Source organism: Gigantopelta aegis, chromosome 6 (assembly GCF_016097555.1).
Source record: "Gigantopelta aegis isolate Gae_Host chromosome 6, Gae_host_genome, whole genome shotgun sequence".
Lineage (NCBI taxonomy): Eukaryota > Metazoa > Mollusca > Gastropoda > Neomphalida > Peltospiridae > Gigantopelta > Gigantopelta aegis.
The window spans coordinates 64,632,132-64,656,482 of NC_054704.1; the positions used below are offsets into that span (position 1 = coordinate 64,632,132).

Below are 24,351 nucleotides of genomic sequence, written 5' to 3' on the forward strand. Positions count from 1 at the left end.
GTTGTTTACATTTCCTTTTTTTTTTTTCAGAAAAAATAAAAATCTGACATAAAATCGTATACATGTAATTCATTGGTTAATAATTAAAGTGACATTCTTCCCAATTACCTTCTCACAGGCAAGATGTGTTTCATGAAATGTGTGTGAACTTTAAATATCTCCTTTTTTCATACACGTGAATGTCAAATGATATAAAATAATAGGAAGAACCATGGCAGTGTTTCTGCCAGAAAGAATGTTTTGGGTATGGTGCTGTGGACTTTAATGCAACCACAGTCAACAGGGGTATTGGGGGGGGGGGGGGGGGGGGGGGGCCTCCCCCAGAAAGAAAATACGTTAAGTTTAGATTTAGGGTTAAAAAAAGCATACAGTAATGATAAGAATAATTAATTTTGTCAAAAGGTTAACTTTAAAAAAAAACTGCCCAAAAAGTGGGTATGTCACCATACCTGTTTTACCCTCTGGCAGAAATCCTGCATGGAATCAAACAGTTTTAGCTAACATTCTATTTATATCACAAATACATTTGATTAGACGATAAAATTTTGTGTTTATTTTATTATAAGCATTTAGAAGATGTGAGGCAGTTGAATTGGTTCTATAAGTATGGTTACTAATGTTAATATAGCTAAAGAATAACAAACAAAATACCAAAGTTTTTTCAATTTATTTATTCTTCACACAATCTTACAGTATGCTAACAATCACTTACCTGTGTAATTATCATTAACAAGAAAATATAATAAGACTAGACAATATAATGACAGATTTAAATAGTTTATCTGCTCATGAATTGTAAGTATCTGTGTATAACATTCAATATGGTGTATATACATGTAACATTGATTTCCACATTTGTATTTCAGAACACCTTGTGTTACCAAATTAGACCTAATTAGAGAAAATATCTAAGTTAACAATGAAAACAGTGGAGTACTATAGTCTATTTGAGTTCCTGAGTATTGCAACAACAACAAAATGTATTTGAAGACAAATATAGTTGCTAATATATTACAGTGCACTGGTCATCCAAAAATGTCATCAAAGAAAAGCAGATATTGATTAATTTTATAATCCAAAATTAGTAGAATAAAAATATACATGAAAAGTGAAAATGAACACACTTTTCAATTGCATATGGATCTGGCTTTGTCTGAATCCAGGGCTGCGAGTACCGTTGAGGTGACAGTCTCATTACAATTTAGATTACATATTTAAATTTAGATTTCGTCTTGAAATTGACAGATCAATACAACTTGGAATCACAATCTGGGACCAGATTTTCAAAGCTATCTTAGCACTATGACATTGTAAATCTGTTGTAGGGTATGGCATGCGTTGTTGTGACGTAATAGCTTACGACAGTTTTACAATATCGTAGCACCAAGATTGCTTCGAAAATATGTGGCCAGTTCCGTAAATTTACTTGAGACAGCGAAGCAAGGTATTAATATGAAAACAGAATAAATTATCAAACAGGCAGACACTAATATAAACAGGTAGTAGAGTCAAAAACAATAAAACCCCAGGCATAGAAATAGCTGAATAAGCCTTGTTAAGTGTTGGAATTTTGTGGAGCCTAGAACAGTGATACAATGTGACTTTTATCTAAAGCCCCGAGTGCCAAGTGAAGTTGAGGTTCATCATGTGCTTCAGGGCCTTTATGAACTGGAAATAATTTATGAAATTTGAAGATAAAATATGTCATATTTACATGTATATTCTTAGGGTGTTCATCTTATTACAAAGTAAAATATGACAGACATCTATATTCTTAAGATGTTCATCTTAAAAAGTTAAATATGCCATTTTAAAGAAACTCTGTCTAACTGGGTTGAAGATATTTTTTTGTCTGGGGTATTTGTTCATTCAATGCAAACCATTTAACAAGAACTGAATGGGGGTTTGGGGATTTGCTTGTAATAACAAAAATAGGGCAATGAACACTTAACACATTAGAAAAAAAAATATAATGCATGTTTTAATCAATAGAAGGGCAAATAAAAATTGTTTGAAGTTGAATCTAATGTAATAAATGTCTTAAAACCTCATTCAACAATATCCATTTTTAATGAGTGTTTTATTTCATATTGAAAGACAAGTTGAATGTTCGAACACAATTAAAATACATATTGAAAGACAAATTGAATGTTCGAACAAAATTCACCAAGCGGTTAACAGTAACACTTTTTATTCGACAATATCCATGTTTAATGAGTCTCTATTTTGTTTCATATTGAAAGACAAATTGAATGTTCAAACAAAATTCACCAAACTGTTAACACAACACGTTTTGTCCAGCTTAAGCTATGGGATGATTATTATTGGCTGTTGCAACATGCCTTCATTTACTACACACACCAAGTAACTAGTAAACATGTACATGTATGTTTTTCTAAATTTATCTTCATATAAATCAACATATTTGTAGCTAAAATAATTGATTAAGAGTAAGATTGTGGGGTTATGACCAAAAAACATGTTATATTTGGATAAGTGTTTTATTAAAAAAAAAAAAAAAAAAAAAAATTATTTCACAATAACTTGATGAATCTAGTAATAAAAGTCAGTAGCTACATGTAATAAAATAGCATTAAATTTTAAAAAAGGAAGAACATTAATAAGCTGAACAAGATTACATGTGGCAAAAACAGACAATGAGTAATAATGATGCCATAGACATGTTAATTGTTGGCATTTACATCTTAAATAAGCATGGCTAGCTCTGGGTGAGCTGAACATTTCGCCAAATTATCTATTAAACTTCAAAAATTGCAGAAACCCAGTTATTTTGTAACAAATATCAATTATTACATAAAATTATTTCGCCAAATGAAAAAACAAAACAATTCGCCAATTCTTTTTGAAATTTGGATTTCGCGAATTTGGCGAGTGCCAGAGCTAACCCAGAATAGGCTTAATATCCAAAGATAGTAACATCACTTATGTACAGTGAGAGTGTAATAACAATATAATAACACCACAAGCATAATGATTCACCATGTTAACAGTAAATATCAACATGTTTGAAAACTTAACTCAATGAATCAAACAAGTTTGCTAAAATACTATATAAAACACTTTTCAAACTTGTTTGGAATTGAACTCGTGCAGTGATAAACATTGGAAACTACTTCAGTACCATTACAAAGTGGGAACATGTACTGACATTTAAAATGAATGTAAATTGGAGAAAAAAAAATGGTCAAAGAAATTATTTTGGTTTTGGGGAGTGTTTGGAAGATGATAGAAGTAGTGAACATACCATTCATTTTTTATTTGGCAGATTTAACATGGATTAGTGTATATCGACATTAATACTGGACGTATATTTGTAATGACATGGATCAGTTTATCATACTAGATATCCTTGACTACACATAATGAAACTGGTCAATTTAGTGTACCAGCTGTCAACTTTACTATTCATGATTAGTTTAGTATAATGAATATTGACTATTTATAATCGCATCCGGATCAGTTTATCTTACCAACTAATGACTTGACTATTCTTAATCACATGGATCTCTTTATGTACCGGATATCATCTTGACTATTTTTAATCACATAAATTGGTTTATCATACCAGATATCATATGACTATTAATAATCACATGGATAACTTTATCATGTACTGGATATCAACTTGACTATTTATAATCACTGGATCAGTTGTATCATACCGGATAACAACTTGACTAGTTATAAGCACATGGATTAGTTTATTATATCGGATACCAGTTTTATTATACCAAATATCAGTTTCACTATTTGTAATCATATGGATCAGTTTTATCATACTGGATATCAGCTTGACTATTCATAATCTCATAGATCAGTTTATCATATACCAGATATTGAGGAACCTTTTTGTGTAAACATATATACATATCAGTCCGTCACGTTTGAAAATATTAGGCAAATGATTTTTCACTCGCCTCATAAACTCCAAACAAGTGATTAGTGTTCTACAGAAAACATGTTGATTATAAAATACACACTGACAAAAAGATGTTTTGAACAGTACTAACATATTTTAAATGGACAATGAAAAGCACTCCTGATATGAAATTAAGTTGCACTTGGGCACACAAGTTTGATCTCACACCTCAGATATTATGGACCAATATATGCTGATGAATTTAAAATTCCAATTTAATGGCTTTCATAGCCAAAGACCACTTAATTTATGTCCTTCATAGTGTGACGGATTCTTGGTCATCAAAGTCAACAGTATGCTCACAATATCATTGATTTGTCATTACCCCATTATTCCTTTACCCTGATCTAAGCAATAACAGTTAATATGGCAGTTAGGATCAATTTTACTGCAACGTGCTTTCCTTTATATTATATACTGACCACATAAACAAATTGAAGTAATTTTATGTGTTTAACTAATGTGCACTAATGATCGACAACCTAATCGCACTGTGATATCACTCCGTTTGTTAACAGCAATGCAATAACTACTGTAAAGGGGTATTATTAATTCCTTATTGGTCCAACCAGAGGGGATTATAGATTTTGTCTCTGTCCTGTCTGTCGGTCTCAATCTCTGTCCCACATATAGTTTTTTCCCTAGTTCCTCAAGATATTGAACCTTTTTGTTTCGTCTTTTGACCATCCTAGCAGTATGTCACAGAAACTTGTGGTCATGCCATTTAATGCATCAGTGGATGACCTTTTTTCCTTATATTGGTCTCAGGTGTTTTTTAATTACTAAAATGGCCCAAATCATATTTCAGCCAGTCATTTAGGTTGATAGCGAGTTCTCAGGGAAAATACTTGGGGATGATTTTTTAATATCAGTAATGTTTTATTTAAATAAAGCCACATAACACCTCATTTGCTTTCAAAAACTAAATGCAGGATAAGTTTCGATTTACTGATAGATACCTTAAAGCAAAGTGTTTATAAGATCTAATTTATTCGCAGAACATGTACCTTTACCATATTTTGTGGAATATAACCCGGTGGGTTTTTTTCCCACCAAATCAAAAGGAGCAATTTATATAATATATATGTGACTTTGGCTTTTAGTTTCACATGTTTAATACATTTATGTTAGTATACACTTATGTTGTATTAAATACATTACACTTGTGCTGAGTAAGAATTTTGTTATATTAAACACATATACACTGTGCTGAGTAAGAAATATTTTAATCAACGTGTACATGACATTGGAAGTACAACAATGTCACCGACATATTCAATTGATGTATTATATAGGTCACTATTATTGTTTGTACACATTATAAGCTACTGACCACATGACAACTATCACAACAGTTATACTCAATCATTGTGATTTTGATGAGTTCACTTTGCAACTAGTGGCCCAGCGTTCATTAATAAATAATAAATCAACATGACAGTAGCAAAACAATATTATGAAATTACGTTCTGAAATTGCAAAACGTATCGGGTGTTCTCGAGTCCAGGATATTTTGGTAATCATTTACAAAACATTGCATATGCGTTGGTGGTTAAAAAATATATCAGAGTAAAAATGCATACTTTTTTCATATTATTTAAAATACACCAGCACAAAAAAAACCATGTACCAGTATTCTTTATTGGAAGCTATATATTTACCAGTATGGTATAATTCAATACCAACAAATTATCCATTAAAACATGATTACTAGTACAAGTGTTAGTCTGTATTTAATACTTATGGAAGAATAGATTGATCTACGTCCAGGATTATATTCATTCACTGCACATGCGCCATGCAGTCACCCACAGACAAAACACCACTGACAAGTTATTGGTCGAGTCGACGTGTGTTTTTGCATTTAACTATTTATCAGAATATGGATTAATAACCATAATAAAAAATAGTTTTAATATTTTGGCGACCGATGAAATTACACACCACGAATTGGCTGTAATTACCAAATCGGGGAAAATGTACATCTGAGAACAATACCCGTTTTACAGCATGACAGTGTGTACAGGCTGTTATGTGGAGCAGGAACGTTATTGATTCCAAATTGGCATTGGCCCACCAAGGAACATCCACTCCACTGTAACATGCGTGTTTGCTTTGGAGCCATTCCATGAAAACCAGAGCGATTTACTTGTATGGGATAACTTGACAAACAACCAAGGGCATCAACAACATTGCATTCTGTGACAACTTTAAATAGTAAAATGGCATGATGACTTAACCAGAAGCCAAATGAATTGTTATTACTTAAATTTAAAAAACAACTACATGTATATTAATGCCTTTAAATCACTGGGCAAGTTCAGTTTTCTTGTTTCCTAACTAAATCCATTGTGATTCACAGTACATAACAATTTGCTTCAGATTGCCCGAAGCAGTGTATGCAAATCTGTGGGCTAATCAGATCACTATTGACTTTTTTGTTTGATTAACATACTAATGTCTGCAGAATGGCTTTTTCCAAAGATGTATAATCACTGTTTCTGCGTTAGTGGGAAAAAAACTGATTTGTGACCATGGCAACTAGTCTGTAATTTTGCATTGTTTTTCTCTTTATTGTTTAGAAACAAACTATTGTGCACAAATTGTGAAAACACTAAATTTAACAGGGTGACCTTGTAAATAAAGAAGTAATTTTTCTAGTTCAGATTTTACATGTATTTAACATATATAATCATTTGATCATGTGGACAAAATTTTAAAATAAATAAACTTTTTATGGTGTGACTACTAAATCGACTAACAAACCATTTTCAAGATCAAGAAAATAACCCCCAAAAAAGGGGAAAAAACCCACCCCATAATTCATTGAAATGGTAAAATAAAAGCTAGGATTAGAAAGTTTGGAAATTAATTGTGCTTTAAAAAAGTTAAAAAGTTGGCGTATCATGGTAATAGACAATTAATGGAAAGGACTGGGTAAATACTTTTAATCAGACAATGACAACAAAGTTTATAGTTTGCCAAACAGTTTCCTGCAGCAAAGCATTTTAATTAAAAACAAATGTGAACCATGCATGTGCTGCGACAGTTAAATATGTAAAATGTATGCATTGCTACAATTAACAGCACTAGAAACCACGATAGGAGCTTCCATTATACTCATACACCTGTTTAAAACGTTCATACTTGTCAGACAATTGTTTCAGTTATATCATCCATACAATTTATACCATTATTCATGAATAACACTGGGCTGTCTGGTCCTGCTTTAGGTTCCACTTGAACGATTTGTGAAAAAAAATCATCTTCAGTTCCACCGATGTTCTCATTTATACAGATAGCTACCGGGATGCATAAATTCTCGTGACTTGAATTTTCAGAGCTTGTTGCTGTATGATATTCAGAATCACTTTCTAAAGGAGACAGGGGTTGTTCATCATCATCAACATTAATATTTAATTCATATATCTTTGATTCAGCTCTCATGCACTCGGTGTCTATCAAATTCTTGCAGTTATCCAAGTTCATAGTTTCTAACAACTTTATAACATGTTGCTGTTGAAGTTTGTACTTCTCATGCATTCGTCCCATTTGCAAAGAACTGTAATCGCGAATCCTGAGGAGCTGATTGTTGTACAGTTCCCGTATTTGCTCTATTTGATGAGCACTGTACTGTCTAAGTCTTATAACTTGTAACGTATAGTTGTCTCGAATCCTGTCCACCTTGTCAGAATATCCCTTACGAACCCGCTTCATTTGAAGAGCATAGTTCTCTCTCAACCTTCCAAACTGCAAGTGATACTGGTCCCTGATTCGACCAAGCTGATTGCTGTAGTTGTCACGCAGTCTGGAGAACTGCATGTTCTTGTACGTATCCAAGTTCTCCAGCAGCTTCCGGATTGCATCTCTGCGGCGTTTGTTAATCAAGCGCTGTGCCCCAATCATAATAATACTGTACAGGATAGTTAGGACTAGGAAAACCAATGCAGTTGAAGCACCTACAATTAAACTGGTTATTTTAGTCTGGAATATTGCACATACAAGTCTGATGGTCACGGTCTGAGATGAGTTGTAGTGACTGTTTTGGACTAAGCATTCATATGGACCAGCATCCTTGCGTAAAATGTAATCGATATAAAGAGATCCATCTGACAACAGAACAATGTGATCGGAAGATCCTTCAAGATCAGAATAGTATCCAGAGTCGTTATGCCATGGATGGTTTCTATGAAAACTGCTGTGTAGGTCAGTTATGTTAGTGCTCAGCAAGTGTGATGCTGCTTGTGGGTGAAAGGGGTGGTAGGTAAAGATTTCTTGGCGGGGAGTTTTCCATACAACCATGGTCATTGGATCAGGAACAAACTCGCAGATTAGTCTACAAGGATGGGCAAGCTTCATGACCACCTCTGTTTCTGTTACATTGCTCTCTTTCAGTGCAGGACACAGTTCAAAGCCTGACAACATACTGAGTGGAATGGAGTATGTATCATTAACGGCACACTCTAGGTTCTCACTTTTGAAAACTGAAATATTTACAAGTAAAGATCCGGCAAGCCACGCAATGCCACAGGTACACTGGAACACATTTGCTTCCAGGAAGACCTGCTGAAGATGTTTGTTGTGGAGGAATGTGAGTTCAGACAGCATAGAGATATTGTTGTGACTGAGATCAAGTACTAGCAGCTGCTGCAGGTCGTCAAACAGATCTGGGTGGATAAAAGACAAGTTCGTATTGTGGCTGAGGTCGAGGGTCAACAGGGTGGATAATCCATGGAACGCGTTGAAGGCGACTGTGATAAGACAAGGCATATTGCTCAGATAGAGTTCCTGCAGGTTCCTAAGCATCGTAAACACTGGAATGCTGATATTGTGGAAGGAGTTGCCACTCAGTCTTAGAACAATAACGTTTTCAGCATTGTCCATGAACTGAAGGTCAATATCTTTAATGCAATTGTCCTGCAATGAAAGAGTAGTGAGATTAGACAGTCCAGATAAAACATCTTTATCCAGGGTGGTTAGCTTATTACTCGACATGTCAAGTTCTTGCAGACTACCCAAGTGGGTGAATGACCCTGGTTCAATTGTGTGGATCTTGTTGTTTTCAAGATGAAGAGACGTCAGAGATTTGAGACCTTGTAGCATTTTTATTGAAATCACATTTATCTTGTTGTTGCTGAAGTCAAGAATCTTGAGATTTTTCATAAATTGAAAAGCTCCATTTGAAATGTTGTTTATCTCATTCATGCTGAAGTTCAGCATTCTGGCCATGTGTAATCCAAAAAGAATATCACTTTCGATGCTTCGAATTCTGTTTCCAGACAGATTAACATCATCAATATTGATCATATCACTGAAGGCTTTAGACTGGATTGCAGAGATCACATTGTAGCTTATATCAAGTGTTTTTAATTTTTGTAAGTTATCAAAGACACTGGCATTCAAAGAGGCAAGGTGATTAAAGCTTAAATTGAGGAATTTTAGATCTGTTAAGTTATTAAGGCATTCGTTAAGTGATTGAATCCCATTGCCATGTAGATCCAGGATGTTGACCTGCTGTGGTATATGAAATGGTACACTGTCTAGATCGGTGTGAACACAGTAAACCCCAAATTCGGGATTGGCTTTCCATGTTGTGTTGGAGCAGGTGCAATTGCTGGGACAAGTGCTGACAAAACTGAACAGGGACCAGAGGGCGAGAAAGATCAATCCTGATGATGGCCATGATGTGGCATTACCCATTCCTCTACCACTTCAGCTCCAGTATCAGGACACTTCAGACGATCCTCATCAAATGGCTGGTGCAGCTCACCTGTCAAAGACAATAAAAACGTATTGGTTAACAAGTGAAAACATGGGCAGCTGCAGGGGTTTTCTAGGCAGGAAGTGCAATGTCAAAAAAGGACACCTACAATATTAATCTACAGCATTACAAAGCACACCAACATGCATTATTTATATTTATCTAAAGATAATCTTACAACAGAGTGCTCAGCCAACAAAGATACTTGTCCACTAAAAAGAAATAAAGTCACTACATTCACACATTGTGTACATTCACACATTGTGTATGAAAGTACTGGATTTTCAGGGTACTTAGAGTTGTCCAGTCCACTAATCTGTTTAAATGAGAAAATAATGCAAAAATAAACTACCGGTAATACATTACTTTGGTAAAAACTGCTTTTAATAGAGAGTCATACATAAATATAGTTAAGATTATGCATGTTTCTGTATTTACCAAAGCAGTGTTTCTGCCAGAAAGAAATTTTTGGGTATGGTGCTATGGAATTGAATGCAACCACAGTCAATAGGGGTTATGGGGAGCCTCCCTCAGAAAGAAAATGGGTTAAGTTAAAAAAAATCATACAGTAATGATAAGAATAATTAATTTTGTCAAAAGGTTAACTTAAAAAAAAAAATCTGCAAAACAATTTTGGTATGGCGCCATACCCGTTTTACCCTCTGGTAGAAAACCCGAATTATTATTACGGAATACTGTATTTGATTTGTGGTAAATGGTCACCGTTTTCTTGTAGTTGTAGATAACAAGAGTACGTTGTAACTTAAGAACTTCATTGAGTCCATTATACAGTGATACCTCTCAAAACCGGACTCTCTGTAAAACGGAATTCCCACAAAACCGGACATTTTTCACGGTCCTTTTTATAAACATCAGTAAAGAACATAACCTCTCTAAACTGGATACCTCTTAAAACCGGACATTTTATATGGTCACAAGGGTGTCCGGTTTAGCTGGGTTTCACTATATAGTCATTGCACCTTTTATTGTTGCTAACCTGATAACAACGACAATTATCAGATAGATGTTATTATCTCCCTGAAAGTTACAGCTGCTTGGTCGTTTTGTTGTTATTATCAAGCACTTACACTGACTACTCTGATACACAGTAGAGATATGGTATTGGTATATTTATTTATTTATTATATTAAACACCAAACCAACTGGTGATATTATATATGCTTCAATCCAAGCTTGGAAGGCTTAAAAAGTACTAAGATTGGTCCTCTCTTTTTTTTTTATTGAAGATCTTCATGAACTGTTGATGCTAAAATGTGGGCCAAAATCAATGAAATAGCTTGTCTGATAACACTACTAAAGGCTAAAATGCTCTAACAACTGCCCTCTCATGAGACGAGCTCAGACAAGCGACTGGCATTACGCTCAGTTCAGTTTATTGGCTAGTTGTAATATACATCTACCAAGTAAAAAAGGAATTGTAAGGTGCAGAAAATATTAAGATACACGTGCAGTTTTAGGCAGTGATGTGAAATAGAAGAACACAGCAATTTTGATTTCAAGCTAACAGACATTTATGATTTAGAAGAAAAAAAATCAGTTTTATGTTATACAGTCGACCTTCGATAACTCAAACTTCGATCTTTCAAAAACGTCGATCTCTCAAAGTAAAACGGCGGTCCCAGCCGAACTGCTATACAAACTAGTAATAACAGACTTCGAACACTCAAACTTCGAATATTCGAAAAACTCTATCTCTCAAAGTAATTTTTTGGTCCCACCATAAAAAATTAAGGGATATTGCACTTCCAAAACTCGAAGTTTGTGGAGTGACTGAGCCTTTTAACTGTACCGGTAATACTTTAAAGAAAAATGAATTGTCACCCAAGCCAAGCGTGAGTGCCCCGACTGGTCTCGGCTATCGATGATACACGCGGTAATTACAGAATAATAGATCGCCGACATGCCTGCATTTGTTTGTCGTGTTTGTACACGGCAGCGGGCCTTATTACACAAAGTATGGATAGTCTTGTAATCTTCAAAGAACTGTTGTAATAACAATTAACGCTGTTTGTTTTTTCTCTTAAACGAGTGAATTATGTCAAATTTGTTATTTGCTATTTAAGTGTGAATTCAAAATGATTCATTACTAGTCATTTAGTTATGTTAGAAACTGATACATCAGAGATCGAGCAATTTGGGGAAGGACCCGGCAATGGGGGGATAGCCAGATCGGTTAATAGTCACGCTTTCTTGTCATCCAAGCAATCTGGCGAAGGGCCCAGAAATGGGGGGATAGCCAGATTGGAGACAGACAGAAAGGGTGTGAAGAGAAAATTAACCTTAGGTGCTACCTGCAGAACCGTGAACATTCGGAAGAAATGCGCTCAATCTGTGCAAGATTACAGACACAGTAATGAAAGACGATTTTTTAAGCAAGTGTGCCAAACAATCTTTAATTACAAAAATGTTCTGATAGTTCTGCTCTTTGTACTTTGTGATTTGAGAGCTATAAATTATTTTGTACTGTTGTGAATGTTTTATATGTGAAAAAAGTACATAACCTAGTGCTATTTGGCATACAGTGTTTTGATTTGTTATGTTATGTCCCGCTATGTTAGTGAGGGTTTTTTAAAATGATTTTTGTGATTTACAATAATTTTGCTATTTATATTGCGTATTTTTTATTTGGTTAACAGATTAACAAACGTACTTAGTGCTAATCGACATCCAGTATTTTAATTTATTAATAAATACAATAAAAGTACATAGAGATGTACGCCAAATTGATCAGATTTATCTCGTTTCTGTTAATATTTACTTAAGTTTTATCATATACACAGAAGGAATGTGCTAACATCTGTGTGTTGGGGACAGGGATGGAGCAGCAACGTGTCTTCCGATATCAACGAAATGATAATACTACAATGCAGTTTCACTTTGGGGTCTGCTGTACGAATTTCAAAAACTCGAACTCCCTGAAACTCTAACTATTTCGTCATCCCCTTCAACTTCGAGTTAACGAAGTTCGACTGTATATCATATATGATAATTTACACTATCATATATGATATATAAAAAAAAAATTGTTCCAACCAGTACACCACGACTGGTATATCAAAGGTTGTGGGATGTACTGTCCTATCTATGGGAAAGTGCATATACGAAAAGTTTCCTCTCTAAGACTCAGAATTACCAAATGTTTGACACAATAAATGTAAATCATTGTGCATGTCGTTAAACAAAACACTCTTTAATTATATGATAATTTACATTAGGAACATTAGGTACAGGGTATTTGAATTAGCTCAAGTTTCTTTTATTGTTCAGTATATACTAGTAATTGTGTTAACCTTCATTATTGCCATTTCTTAAACCAACAAACATTAAAAACACAATTGACACATGAAAGATTTTTTGTCAATACTGAAGTGAATTTAAGCTCAAATTAGACAATAAAGATTTGTTCTGGTGTTATGAACAAAGGACATCCAAATCAGATTTAACAGAACCTACCTTACACAAATTATAGTTTACAAGAAAGGGGGAAAAATATCTATCCTTGTTTTTAGTCCAGTTAATTACCTTTTTAAACATATGATCTGCTCGTTTCAGAGTATCTTATTATGTACAAGATGCTGACTAGTCACGTTTACTGTATAAATGGTGTCTCATTATCTGTTTACCTATTTACAGTAACTACTTGACCTACTTCAGCAAGTTAGAGCTACATATATCAACAACTAATTTAATATCTACACAAATGATCAGCTTAGTGGCTAGTGAGGGTGTCTTGATGTTGCATAATAGATAAAAAGAGATTTCATAAAATATTGTACTATGAACATCACTAAAACTGAATATATTTAAAACATTTTCGTATTTGTATTTTTATTGTTGCAATAATTTGTGTCCCATGTGCTTAATGCAGTAAGGATGACCTCACAGTTGATGTTTGCTTGTTGTGGTAAGTCACTGACTTGAGAGCACTTTAATATGAGCTAACATCCCACTGTGAGACAGCTTGCAGTGTTTGCCATCAGTAAAATCAAGGCGGGCTGAAATGGTGCAAGGCAAGCAGTCCCATGAAGTTTGAAATAAATATGTATTAAACATTTTTTATTGCAAGGTGATCAATTTGTCACTCTCCTAATTTGCCTTCTCTTACTGTTATCTATCTAAAAATCATAAAAACTATATTCATTAATTTCCAAGATTTTAGGGTACACAATGTTACCCTCTGTACCCTCTGACAGAAACCCTGTCTGCTCTCACCTTACAACTACTTGTACAGATGAGCTGTATGGGTCTCCTGTGTATTTTATCACAGATAGAACAAAATATGACGCAGATCTTATCATAGATCTTATCATAGCCTAATAGGTCCACCTCATTGTCATTCAACTGAACCCATTGCAACTCATGCAGAAGCTGTACCACCGTGCTACATTCCACTCATTAGGAAGACTAACGTTCATACTTATTCTGAACTTTAAAATCTAATTTGAGAAGCACATTGATATTTTTAAAAAGGAAAGGAAAGTAAAAGTTTAAAAACAACAAAAAAACAACAACAAAAAAACAACCAAGTAATCCTCAAACATATATTCTGAAAATGACAACACCTTGAAGTTTAATAGATTTTGCTTTTCATTTTCTCTTTGATGATTTTTAATTGTCTGTATTTCTCGAAGCATGTGGCTTCTTTTAAGACTCCAGATCTTTTTGTATAGCCAGTAGATCAACCGATGTCTCTGGCAGGATCTACATCTGAAATAACTGTAGATTAAATGAGATAAAATGTCTGGCTTGTAAGATCGTTAATGCCAAACAAAAGTGTTGTGATAAGGTCATTCATTGATAGCATTTTGATGTGCTGGAATATCTCAAATCTTCGACTTGTAGTTAGAACTTTCAGGAAGATGGTGTCAGATATTTCATTAACCAAGCCAGTTGACATTTCAGTTGGGTTAATGTGAGGTTTAGGCACTGTTACATATGTACATATTGATGACAGTACTGGTTCTGTCCATATTTTGCCAAAAAGAGGAGTGCAGTTATTTAGTACACAGCAGCTGTATGAAAATATAATTACAATGAACTAGTTTTGGGTTTTTTCACTTTTTACTTTTTCTTAATGTTTTTGGATGGTTTGGGAGTAGAGACATAAAATGGTACAAGTGATGAAATGGTTTATAATTTGCTATCTTCCTGACTCTTTTAAAAAGCATGCATTTGGACATATTCATTTCTGGGACTTGATTCATTAAACTTTTGCAATGCTACACAATGCAAAGACAATGCATTTTAATTCTTGTTCAAAAGACTGAACTCATGAACTTGGCCACATTAATCAATGCAGACGTATATAATTTATTTGTGTCCCCAATGCATTATTACTTCTAGTTTGAAAGCATTACATATAGTTAATTACAAATGATGCCAGTGCTAACCCTTTATGAAATGTTAAAAACCACTATACATGTATACATTATTTATTTGAATTTAAATGTTTATTTTAAATTAATTTTCAAATTCATTTAACATTTCATGTAAAATTCAACTTAATGTACATATATAAGTCATATTTGACATGGATCTGTATGGTTTTACTTATTTACAACCAGTGTGTACTATACGATTCAGTACATGCTTCTATATGTAACTTAATATTGCAATGATTTCGTTATAACTAGTGAGGCAGTAATAGAAGAATACCAAATTTCACAAACATGTTCAATTGACCACAGACATTAGTACTGGGCCTACTCTGTTTCATTTAAACACTAAAGAAAAACCCAACAATACAAACTCCATTAATTATAAACAGTCACGTTTTTTTTATATCTGACATTTACTTGTTTTTATGTGACATTGGTAATTTCCTTCTGTTTTGAGCTTGACATTTGGTTTATTTCTGTAGGTCTTAATTAGTTATTGATTAGCAAATAGTTATTACTTGTGGTATCAACTTCCAACTGCAGCCTTTAGTTACGCACTAGATGTACTTAAAAGAAATCTTTATTGCTGAAAAATGCTTTTTATTATCACAATAGCTTACACAATGTGAATGACTGTTTGATGTCTGTAAACAAATCACAGCTGAGAGGAAACCCGACAAACTGATAATCATGTTTCTACCTGATGAAGTCCATGAGTGGATTGACATTGAATTTCCTTGTAGCAAGATATTTGATTTGAGAAATTTCACAGTGACCTAACAGTATTTATCACTTTGTAATGTGCTTAAAGAAATTGGAAATGCCCTGTTCAACATTCTTTTGTTCAGCTAATAATTATAGGATATCGGTGAATTTGATAGTTGCTCGTTTTACCAAGTACACAAATTGATTAAAAATAGTTCATTGTACTTAATCTGCATTTATAGTTGTGGTTAATAAGCGTAACTATAATAAATTAAACTTAATGACTACAACCATAAGGCGGAGTTGAAATAAAATTGTCATATCCATAGCAATAAAAACCATTTAAGTGTGAAGAACCATATGCCTGTTGGGTATCGATCAGTACTCAGCTGTAGTGGAAACACATATTTGCTATCAGGTATTGATTAACGATACCCAATGTGGGGCCGATCCAGACTCCACAATAGCCCACCTCAAACACTTGAGGCATTATTTGGACAGTATTAATATTTCATTCTTTCTCTTTAAAATGCCAAACAAAAGTGATGAAAGTTGTGAATGACAATCCATTAGACTGTTTTTTCACACTTACATGTAATATACACATTTCTTGACTCATCCAATAAAGTAATATACAAATATACTGGCAGCAGTTACAGGAGAATATTAATTGTTGATATAACAAGATTCGGCAGAGTGTGTATTCACAAAAACAGATGTGTGTGAGAGATTGTCAGTGAGTGAATATAACTTGCATGTGACTGACTTATACTAAGTTTTATCCTATAACTTACCCATAATTGCCGTGTCATAAACCCATTTGATAATGATATTTACCATTATTAACTCGGTAAATACTGTTTTGCTGTCAATGGGTCATTCGTTTACAGCCAACAAGACTTGTACACCAGAGTGTAAAATTTTGATAAGATTTAGTTGAGGTGTGTGACGTCAAACTACATCTGTGCTAATCACGATGACGACTTCAGAACTTTGATTTAAAATGTTATTTTAGAAATGTTAAATACGATAAATAGAATTCGTTATTCATGTTTTTAATATGTAAAATATCAACCTCGTCTAGTTAATCTCGGCGGATACCATAACATATGACTTGGTTGATATTAACCATATTAAACAACACTTGTGACGAATCCTCTATATAGCTGTAACAGCAACTACAAATATTAACATGTTATCAATGTCTGAATGGTGGAAACCTGACCAGGTTGCATGTCCTTGTATGTTGTCAAATGTTATGAGAAAGAGTAATGGATGCTTGTGCCACAAAGTCAATATTGACCTGCATGTCTGGTAGTGCGGTGTACTGTGTTCCACTGGTCTTGTTGCTTTATTCAACTGTTGTACACAGAATTAACCTTTGCACTGTGCTTCCCATCAAATATATGCAACATACTTATGATACACAAATCTGTTAGTGTTCAGAAAACATATCAGAAAAGGTATCTAGATCTCTGTCTTTGCTATTTTTAATAATGATATACATGTTCAAGTTTTATAATTTCCATTTTGATAAGGTGTCTGCTAACAATATGTTACTATGTGTGGAGTGAGCCAAAACATGTGGAGATCTTCAAAAAGGTATTTTATTTACAGTTTAGCAGATAAACAGTAAACATTCACTGAAAGGAAGTAATGTCAGAAATATTAATCAGTTTAAAGTTTGTTTGTTTTGTTTAACGACCCCACTAAAGCACATTAATGTATTAATCATCGGCTATTGGATGTCTAACATTTGGTAAGTTTGACATAGTCATAGAGAGGAAATCCGCTATATTTTTCCATTAGTAGCAAGGGATGTTTTATATGCACCATCCCACAGACAGGATAGCACATACCACAGCCTTTAATATACCAATCGTGGGCCCACCGATGGAGATTTATCCCAAACTAACCACACATCAAGCAAGCACTTTACCACTGGGCTTACGTCCCACCCTATAATATTAAACAGATGCATATCCAATTTAATGCCGCCTTTTTTTTTTCTTCTTCATAATTTTTTTTTTATCAACAGTTCCCCTTGGATGGTACTTTATAAAGGGAAACAAATTAATTAAAAACACTAACTACTAACCACTAACAACTGTCCTGGACAGGCAGCCCAGATAGCTGAGGTGTGTGTTCAGGACAGCATGCTTGAACCTCAATTGGATATAAGCATGAAAATAAGTTGAAATGAAATGAAAATTAACACCAAAATCTTTTTTTCCTAGTTTCCAGTTTCCATTAAAAATAAATAATACCTTTTTATATAAGCACAGAAAGTAAAATAATAATAATGTCTGTGACCCTAACAGACTTACATGTGATGTTCATGTAGTTATCCCTTTGAACTTGAAGCTGTTTGCCTCGCCACATTTGTGGTCGATGCTAGTAGCATTATAAAGTTGTTGACTCTTCTATTTTTACTCACAGAAAGAGGTTTCGGTGAAATGCCAGTCAGTCATAAATCATTACCAGACAGTAAATTATTACTTGGAGAGATGGTGAAAGTATTTTTGTTAAGCTCATAACTATAAAAACAAAACATCAATAAAACGTATCAGTAAATTGTAATTGCATGTATGTGAGGTTGGTGGTGGGATGAGAGAAAAAACCACCCCAAAAAACCACCTAGACTGTTTTGTGTACATGGGTCTCTCTATTTGAATCTCATGCTTGAATCATTCTCTTCTGACCTACAGACAAGTGTTTGTACTTTGACCTTTGCCCGAATACTGGGATTAGGAATGTGACGGAAATGAAATGTATTGTTGGCACCTTCCTTTGTTTTATTCACTGCTCATTCATTTATGGCTCCTGCGTTACGGCTTAACATATACCAAAAGTCAAAACACACAGTCTGGGTATTCACCTGGAGTAGCTGTGTTAGTGCTTTAAACATCTGCACGAACAGGAAAAAAAAAGGCTTGGATTTTTTTTTCCAGGACTACAGAAAGCAAATCTTGTTAGCTTACACAACTATTACCATGAACTATGCATATATACACCCATGCAGGGCTTTAGTATTCATTGCTGATGCATTTTTTAAATTAACCTATTTCTCTAGTGGAAGTTTTAAAGGCACCGACCCTAAATATTACCACATGTTTTAGGCAGTGTAAAATATTTTCAGCTATTAAAATTGTATGTGTATATTAAATTATGACTTGGTTAATTTATCAGTTGTGTTTTTGGTTATCCTGGTGGTTGTGTTAAAATGCAAAATGGAAAAAGCACATACCTCAGGAACAGTGATTAGTGAATTTAAATGCCTTCCTTTCAGACCAATTTTTACATGCGTGTAAGTACACTCAATTGATACTAAGTACCTTTTCTTGAAGCTTATATTAAAGAGCACATTGACTTATTCATCCCTTAACAGGATGCTATGTTTTTTTAACTACACATCATTTCCATGTTGCATTCTTATGTTCTCTTGTTCATTAATGTACATACTTGAATTGACAACATAAGATGATTCTTTTGAGTTGCATTATATGAATCCTAACAACTGCTAAAGGAGACATCTTACTGGCCATGTAGTCGGTAATGTCAAAAGTTCAGGAAATTGCACTAATGACTAGCAAGTAAACTGCCATCAATAACCTCCATTTCAGTTAGTCCACAGTGAAGTGCAGGTCCCAAGGGAGTAAGACCAGAAGCAAACTGTTCCTTAATACTCAGATTAACTACATTCTACCTGGTGAAAAAGTAATTAGCTAAACAACAACTAAAAATATTTTATTTCTACATCATGTTGATTTTTTGTTTGTTATTTGGGGTTTTAGGGTGGGTTGGATTGAAAGTTATATGGTTGTCGTATATTTTTTCAGTTTCGACCATCCATGATAAAAAGTATATTTTTTTTAAATGTTTGAACAATTTTTGTCTTTGTCATGGACATCCTAAATATCAAAATTTGCTGATCTTTTTTCTTTCTTGAATACCTAACACAAAAAATGTCTGTTTTGCTATGACATACAAAACATAATAATAATGATGATAATGATGAAACATGTCACACTGATAATAATACTTTATTCACAGATGGTAACTTGATTAAAACAAGTCTCTTCTATAATTTTTAGTTTAAAGAACAAAGTTTAGACACCCGTGTGCATGCACACAAACACAGAATGAGAGGAATACTTCTAGATTTTAATATATTGGAAATAAGGCTTCTGATTGTCATTATTCTTAAAAATGACTATACAAGTGATTGGTAAAATTCCATTTATTTTATTTCAGTTGGTTTTTAGTGTTGACAATATGCAACCAGTGGTATGTTCACTAAAAATGTTGAGCAGTTAAGTTGTTCAATACACTAACAGTAACAAAGTTACGGTGAAACACTTGTATTGTTACGCCTAATGTATGTAACACCAGGCTGCACTCTGTAAAATGGGCCAGTGAGGACATTGCACTGAGGGTGATTGATTCTATCATAACAAATGCATATATCCCACTTCATGTATTAATTACCAAGATCGCAGACATCTCAGTCATGATTATGTGCTTAACCGTGTTTACTAAACACATGCGTATAACATGTTTTGCACAGCAAATAAACAAAATCTTTTAAAGCCACCATTTAAGAGTTTGTAAATCATCTCATATTAAGATAAGGACCGAATGGCAATCACGACCAATACATATATCCCACTTCATGTATTAATTACCAAGATCGCAGACATCTCAATCATGATTATGTGCTTAACCGTGTTTACTAAATACATGCGTATAATGAGAATCTTAATTCTCTACAACACTTATGTCCTTATTTTGTACGATCATCTTATTGTAGCTTTGATGAAATGCATTAATTATGACATGTGGTTTGCAACAAGTTACTCGTTTCCCAGTGGAGGTTAGCTGTTAGCTATGCCATGTTGTGGGAAGCCACTTCCAATACGGGTTGCTATGGACACATATTTCTTGTCCGCATAATCAACCTGACTTAAATTATTCACAATACTGAGATGAGTTCGAAGAGGCCAACTATAAACCTGTAGTATTAGTCACTGGGTACAGTACATTGTATACATTATGCATGCACGGTTATTGTACATGTATAGTTTCAGAATGAATTTGAATTGTTTTATCTTTACATTAACATTCATTGATTCATTTGATTTTGACTTACAAATAAAATTTGACTTACATGGGCATTGTTCCATTTTTGACAGTTATGGCTCTTGAAGTTAATTAGAAAATGTATAGAAAATTCAGGACAGCTTGCTTGAACCTTCATTGGCTATAAGCATGAAAATAAGTTGAAATGAAATGAAAGAGAAAATAAGTTGAGCCTGGTGGGGAACATGTATTGCTATAGCAGTACTCTCAGAAAGCTTGTTGACTTAATAATGTTAGATGTACATTGATTAGTGCATTGTATCAAATTCAATTGGTGGTGGGATCAAGTTCAGTCGGTAGAGTTCCTGCTTGAAGTGCTTTGATGCAGGATCGAACCAACTCAGTGGAGCCATTCTCTGTATGGGTTCCCCCCCCCCCCCATCTCAACTAATGCCCCACGTTTGGTATATCAAAGGAACTGGTATGTATGGTACTATTTGTGGGTTTTCTCTATTTAAAGACAATGTCAAAATTACAATAACCGATGATTAATAAATAGTGTACTCAAGTGATGTTGTTAAACAAAACAAACTTTCTTTCAGATTCAAAAGATGAGATTTTTAACATAAAATTTGCCAATTAACAATTTTACTTAATAAAATAGCTGTTACGTCAATAAGGTGCTCCAAAAATAGCTGTTACGTCAATAAGGTGCTCCAAAAATAGCTGTTACGTCAATAAGGTACTCCAAATCAATACAAGTATAATAGCATTAGCCAAAATGATATGTGTTTAAGAATAACTTATTAGCCACACTGAGATAACAATTCTTAACGCACAAATGAACCAGGCAGTAGACTGCTTGCAGTGGTTTCCTGTTTGTATTATTTTACTTGATGAGCCTTTTCTAGAATGAATGAACAAAGCAGATGAAAGGTCAATTATATGTTATATATGACTTTAAAGATGATTTTGATAAATTTTGTAATGTGTTCCTACAAAAATATTTCAGCAACATGCCTATGATTAGAAAAAGGGAAGGAAAGTTAAATAAGACATCAGCACATGTATAGTAAATGTTAAAACTAGTTAGTTTTTTTGTTTTGTTTAATGACACCATTGAGTATATTGATTTATTAATTGACTATTGGATGTCAAACATTTTAGTAATTTTGACACAGTCTTAAAGGAAACCCATTATATTTTCCCATTTGCAGCAAGGGATCTATCATATGCACATTCCCACAGCCTTTGATGTGCCAGTTGTTAGGCTCTGGTTGAAACGACCTCGGTGGTGTCGTGGTTTAACCATCGGACATAAGGCTGGTAGGTACAGGGTTCACAGCCCAGTACTGGGTCCCACCCAGAGCGAGTTTTAATGACTCAATGGGTAGGTGTAAGACCACTACACCCTCTTCTCTGTCACTAACAACTAACACACTGTGTGCCCATGACATCATGCTTGATAATTGGATATAAGCACAAAAATAAGTTGAATGAAATGAAACATCCCAATCAGAGAATGGGTTTACTGAGGGGAGCATTTCACCCACTGAGCTAAATCCTGCCTGTGTCTAACATGGTTATTTTGAAAATTAGTCTAGACTGTGTCAGTAATGGAAGAAAATCTGCTGCTAAAAAGGCTACTCCAACCACCTTACACTACCAGGACCTTTTTGATATTATGAACAAATTTGTTTGAAACATAGGTTTTAAGTTTTATATGTAAATTTAAATATGTTCTTGGTACTTTTATCATCGTAACCAACTGGTGCTTAACCAAAATGAATATTTGATTTGTTACAATTTATGTTTATGCAAGTTGTATCAAAAACGATTACCGTATACATAATACAGTCTGTACATATGTATTATTCAACAGTCATTTCATATTCCATATTGGAAATGAAACTAGTCGGCAATAGTCATGTTGCATATTACATAACTAAAATTAAAGGTATGTTGTTAATGGAACTTCACTTATTTGACATATGCTACTGAACACTGGTTTATTCGGAAAAGACTGAGTGGCAACATGTTACCCAACTGGCCAAGCTGGTGTACACGGAGTGAAACCTGAACTGAACCCAAAATGTCAGCTGTAATCAAAAAATTGCTAGCACAGCTGAGATAGGAAAGGTGTAACTAAATATAGACAAAGATGTGATATTAGCGGCAGCATCGTTAAACCACGACAAAACCAGTCACAAACCGAGTTGGTGCTCTCAATTTACTCACCAATTTGTGTCCTCAAGACCTAGTGAAATCTGCCCGATCCTGAGGAGGTAAAAATCACATTAGTGTATATGGAACAAACTGAGCAAATTACTGCTGGATCATAAGCCACCTTTCCCTGCCAGCATCTTGCATTGATCCTCCATTGTACTGACTGGGAGAGTCCACTTGTTTACGGGGTGAGCAGCTTGTTCTTCAGTTGATTGACCTCTGTGTCAGCAAACCTGAACAGCCCATTGGTAGTTGGCTTTGCTGGTGGAAGAGTTGTTTCTAAGACGAGGGATGGCAGTTTGTATTTTGACCTGCACCAGTTTGGGTAAGCTGATCTAATTGCTACAGGAAACCGAACACAAACAGCAATTCTCAGTTAAAGAAGTCTGTAAATTAGAAACTGCTGAGTAATACATGCAGATTGATTAAATATGCATTTAACAAAAACAGCACAATTAGTGTCAGATCCAGTATTTATGTGTTACAGAAGAGGCTTCCAATTAAAAAACATAAAATATGTAGGAATGATTTGTGGTGCTCTCTCATGATGCAGTTTGAATTTGAATGAGCTACTCCCAGGCCGATTGGGTAGCTGGGGGAGGGGAATGTTTGTTGTGGTCGAGTATCAAGTGACCAATACTAGGTCCAGGACTCAGCCATCTGCCACACCAGATATGAAAACACAATGTCATCCATCACTTTCCTAAAGCCATCCCTACCCATATAAAATACTGCACTATGAATGTTCATATACAGCACAGAGATTAAGAGAAAACATAAAGGGGGTGGTGGAGGTGCAGTAAAATGGAGTAACATGGTCACCCCAAAAATGTAAAGTGACTTCAAAAATCTGATGGGCCTGATTATAAAAGGTTTAAAAAAACACAACCCACCCCCAGATATAGTTGGATCATTCCTCTCTCCCCCCCAGCACTATGCCAGTACATTTGCTTGTGGGTCAGTGGTGAGTAATTACCATGAAAAACTAGATGCGACCGCTGATTAGGTCCCTTCCCCCAGTCATGTTGTACACAAGATACGATAGTTACGTGTTGTGGAACTGAGTACATGTACTGTAGCATTGGTTACTGTCAAGATTTTGGAACTTTAATAGTAAAAGCTATGTGATCATTTAGTTTTTAAAAAGAAAACCCAAAATCCCCAAATCAAGTGGAACACGAACAGATAACATGGCAATTACTCTTTTGTAGTTACATGTCCCAAAATCTAATTATTTTAAT

At 34.4% G+C, this 24,351-nt stretch overlaps 2 protein-coding genes across 7 annotated transcripts in view; one reads left to right on the top strand and one right to left on the bottom strand.

The window, feature by feature from the left end:
* LOC121374983 (glyoxylate/succinic semialdehyde reductase 1-like) overlaps positions 1–24,351 on the top strand; it is a 94,835-nt gene that overhangs the window by 45,953 nt on the left and 24,531 nt on the right. The window lies entirely within an intron of this gene.
* Positions 653–23,253, bottom strand: LOC121374982 (leucine-rich repeat neuronal protein 3-like). Its single transcript, XM_041502157.1, has 2 exons — positions 23,123–23,253; positions 653–9,710 (listed from the first exon to the last, which is right to left on the bottom strand). Exon 2 carries the CDS (start codon positions 9,638–9,640, stop codon positions 7,091–7,093), a length of 2,550 nt encoding a protein of 849 aa, XP_041358091.1. The 5' UTR covers positions 9,641–9,710; positions 23,123–23,253; the 3' UTR covers positions 653–7,090.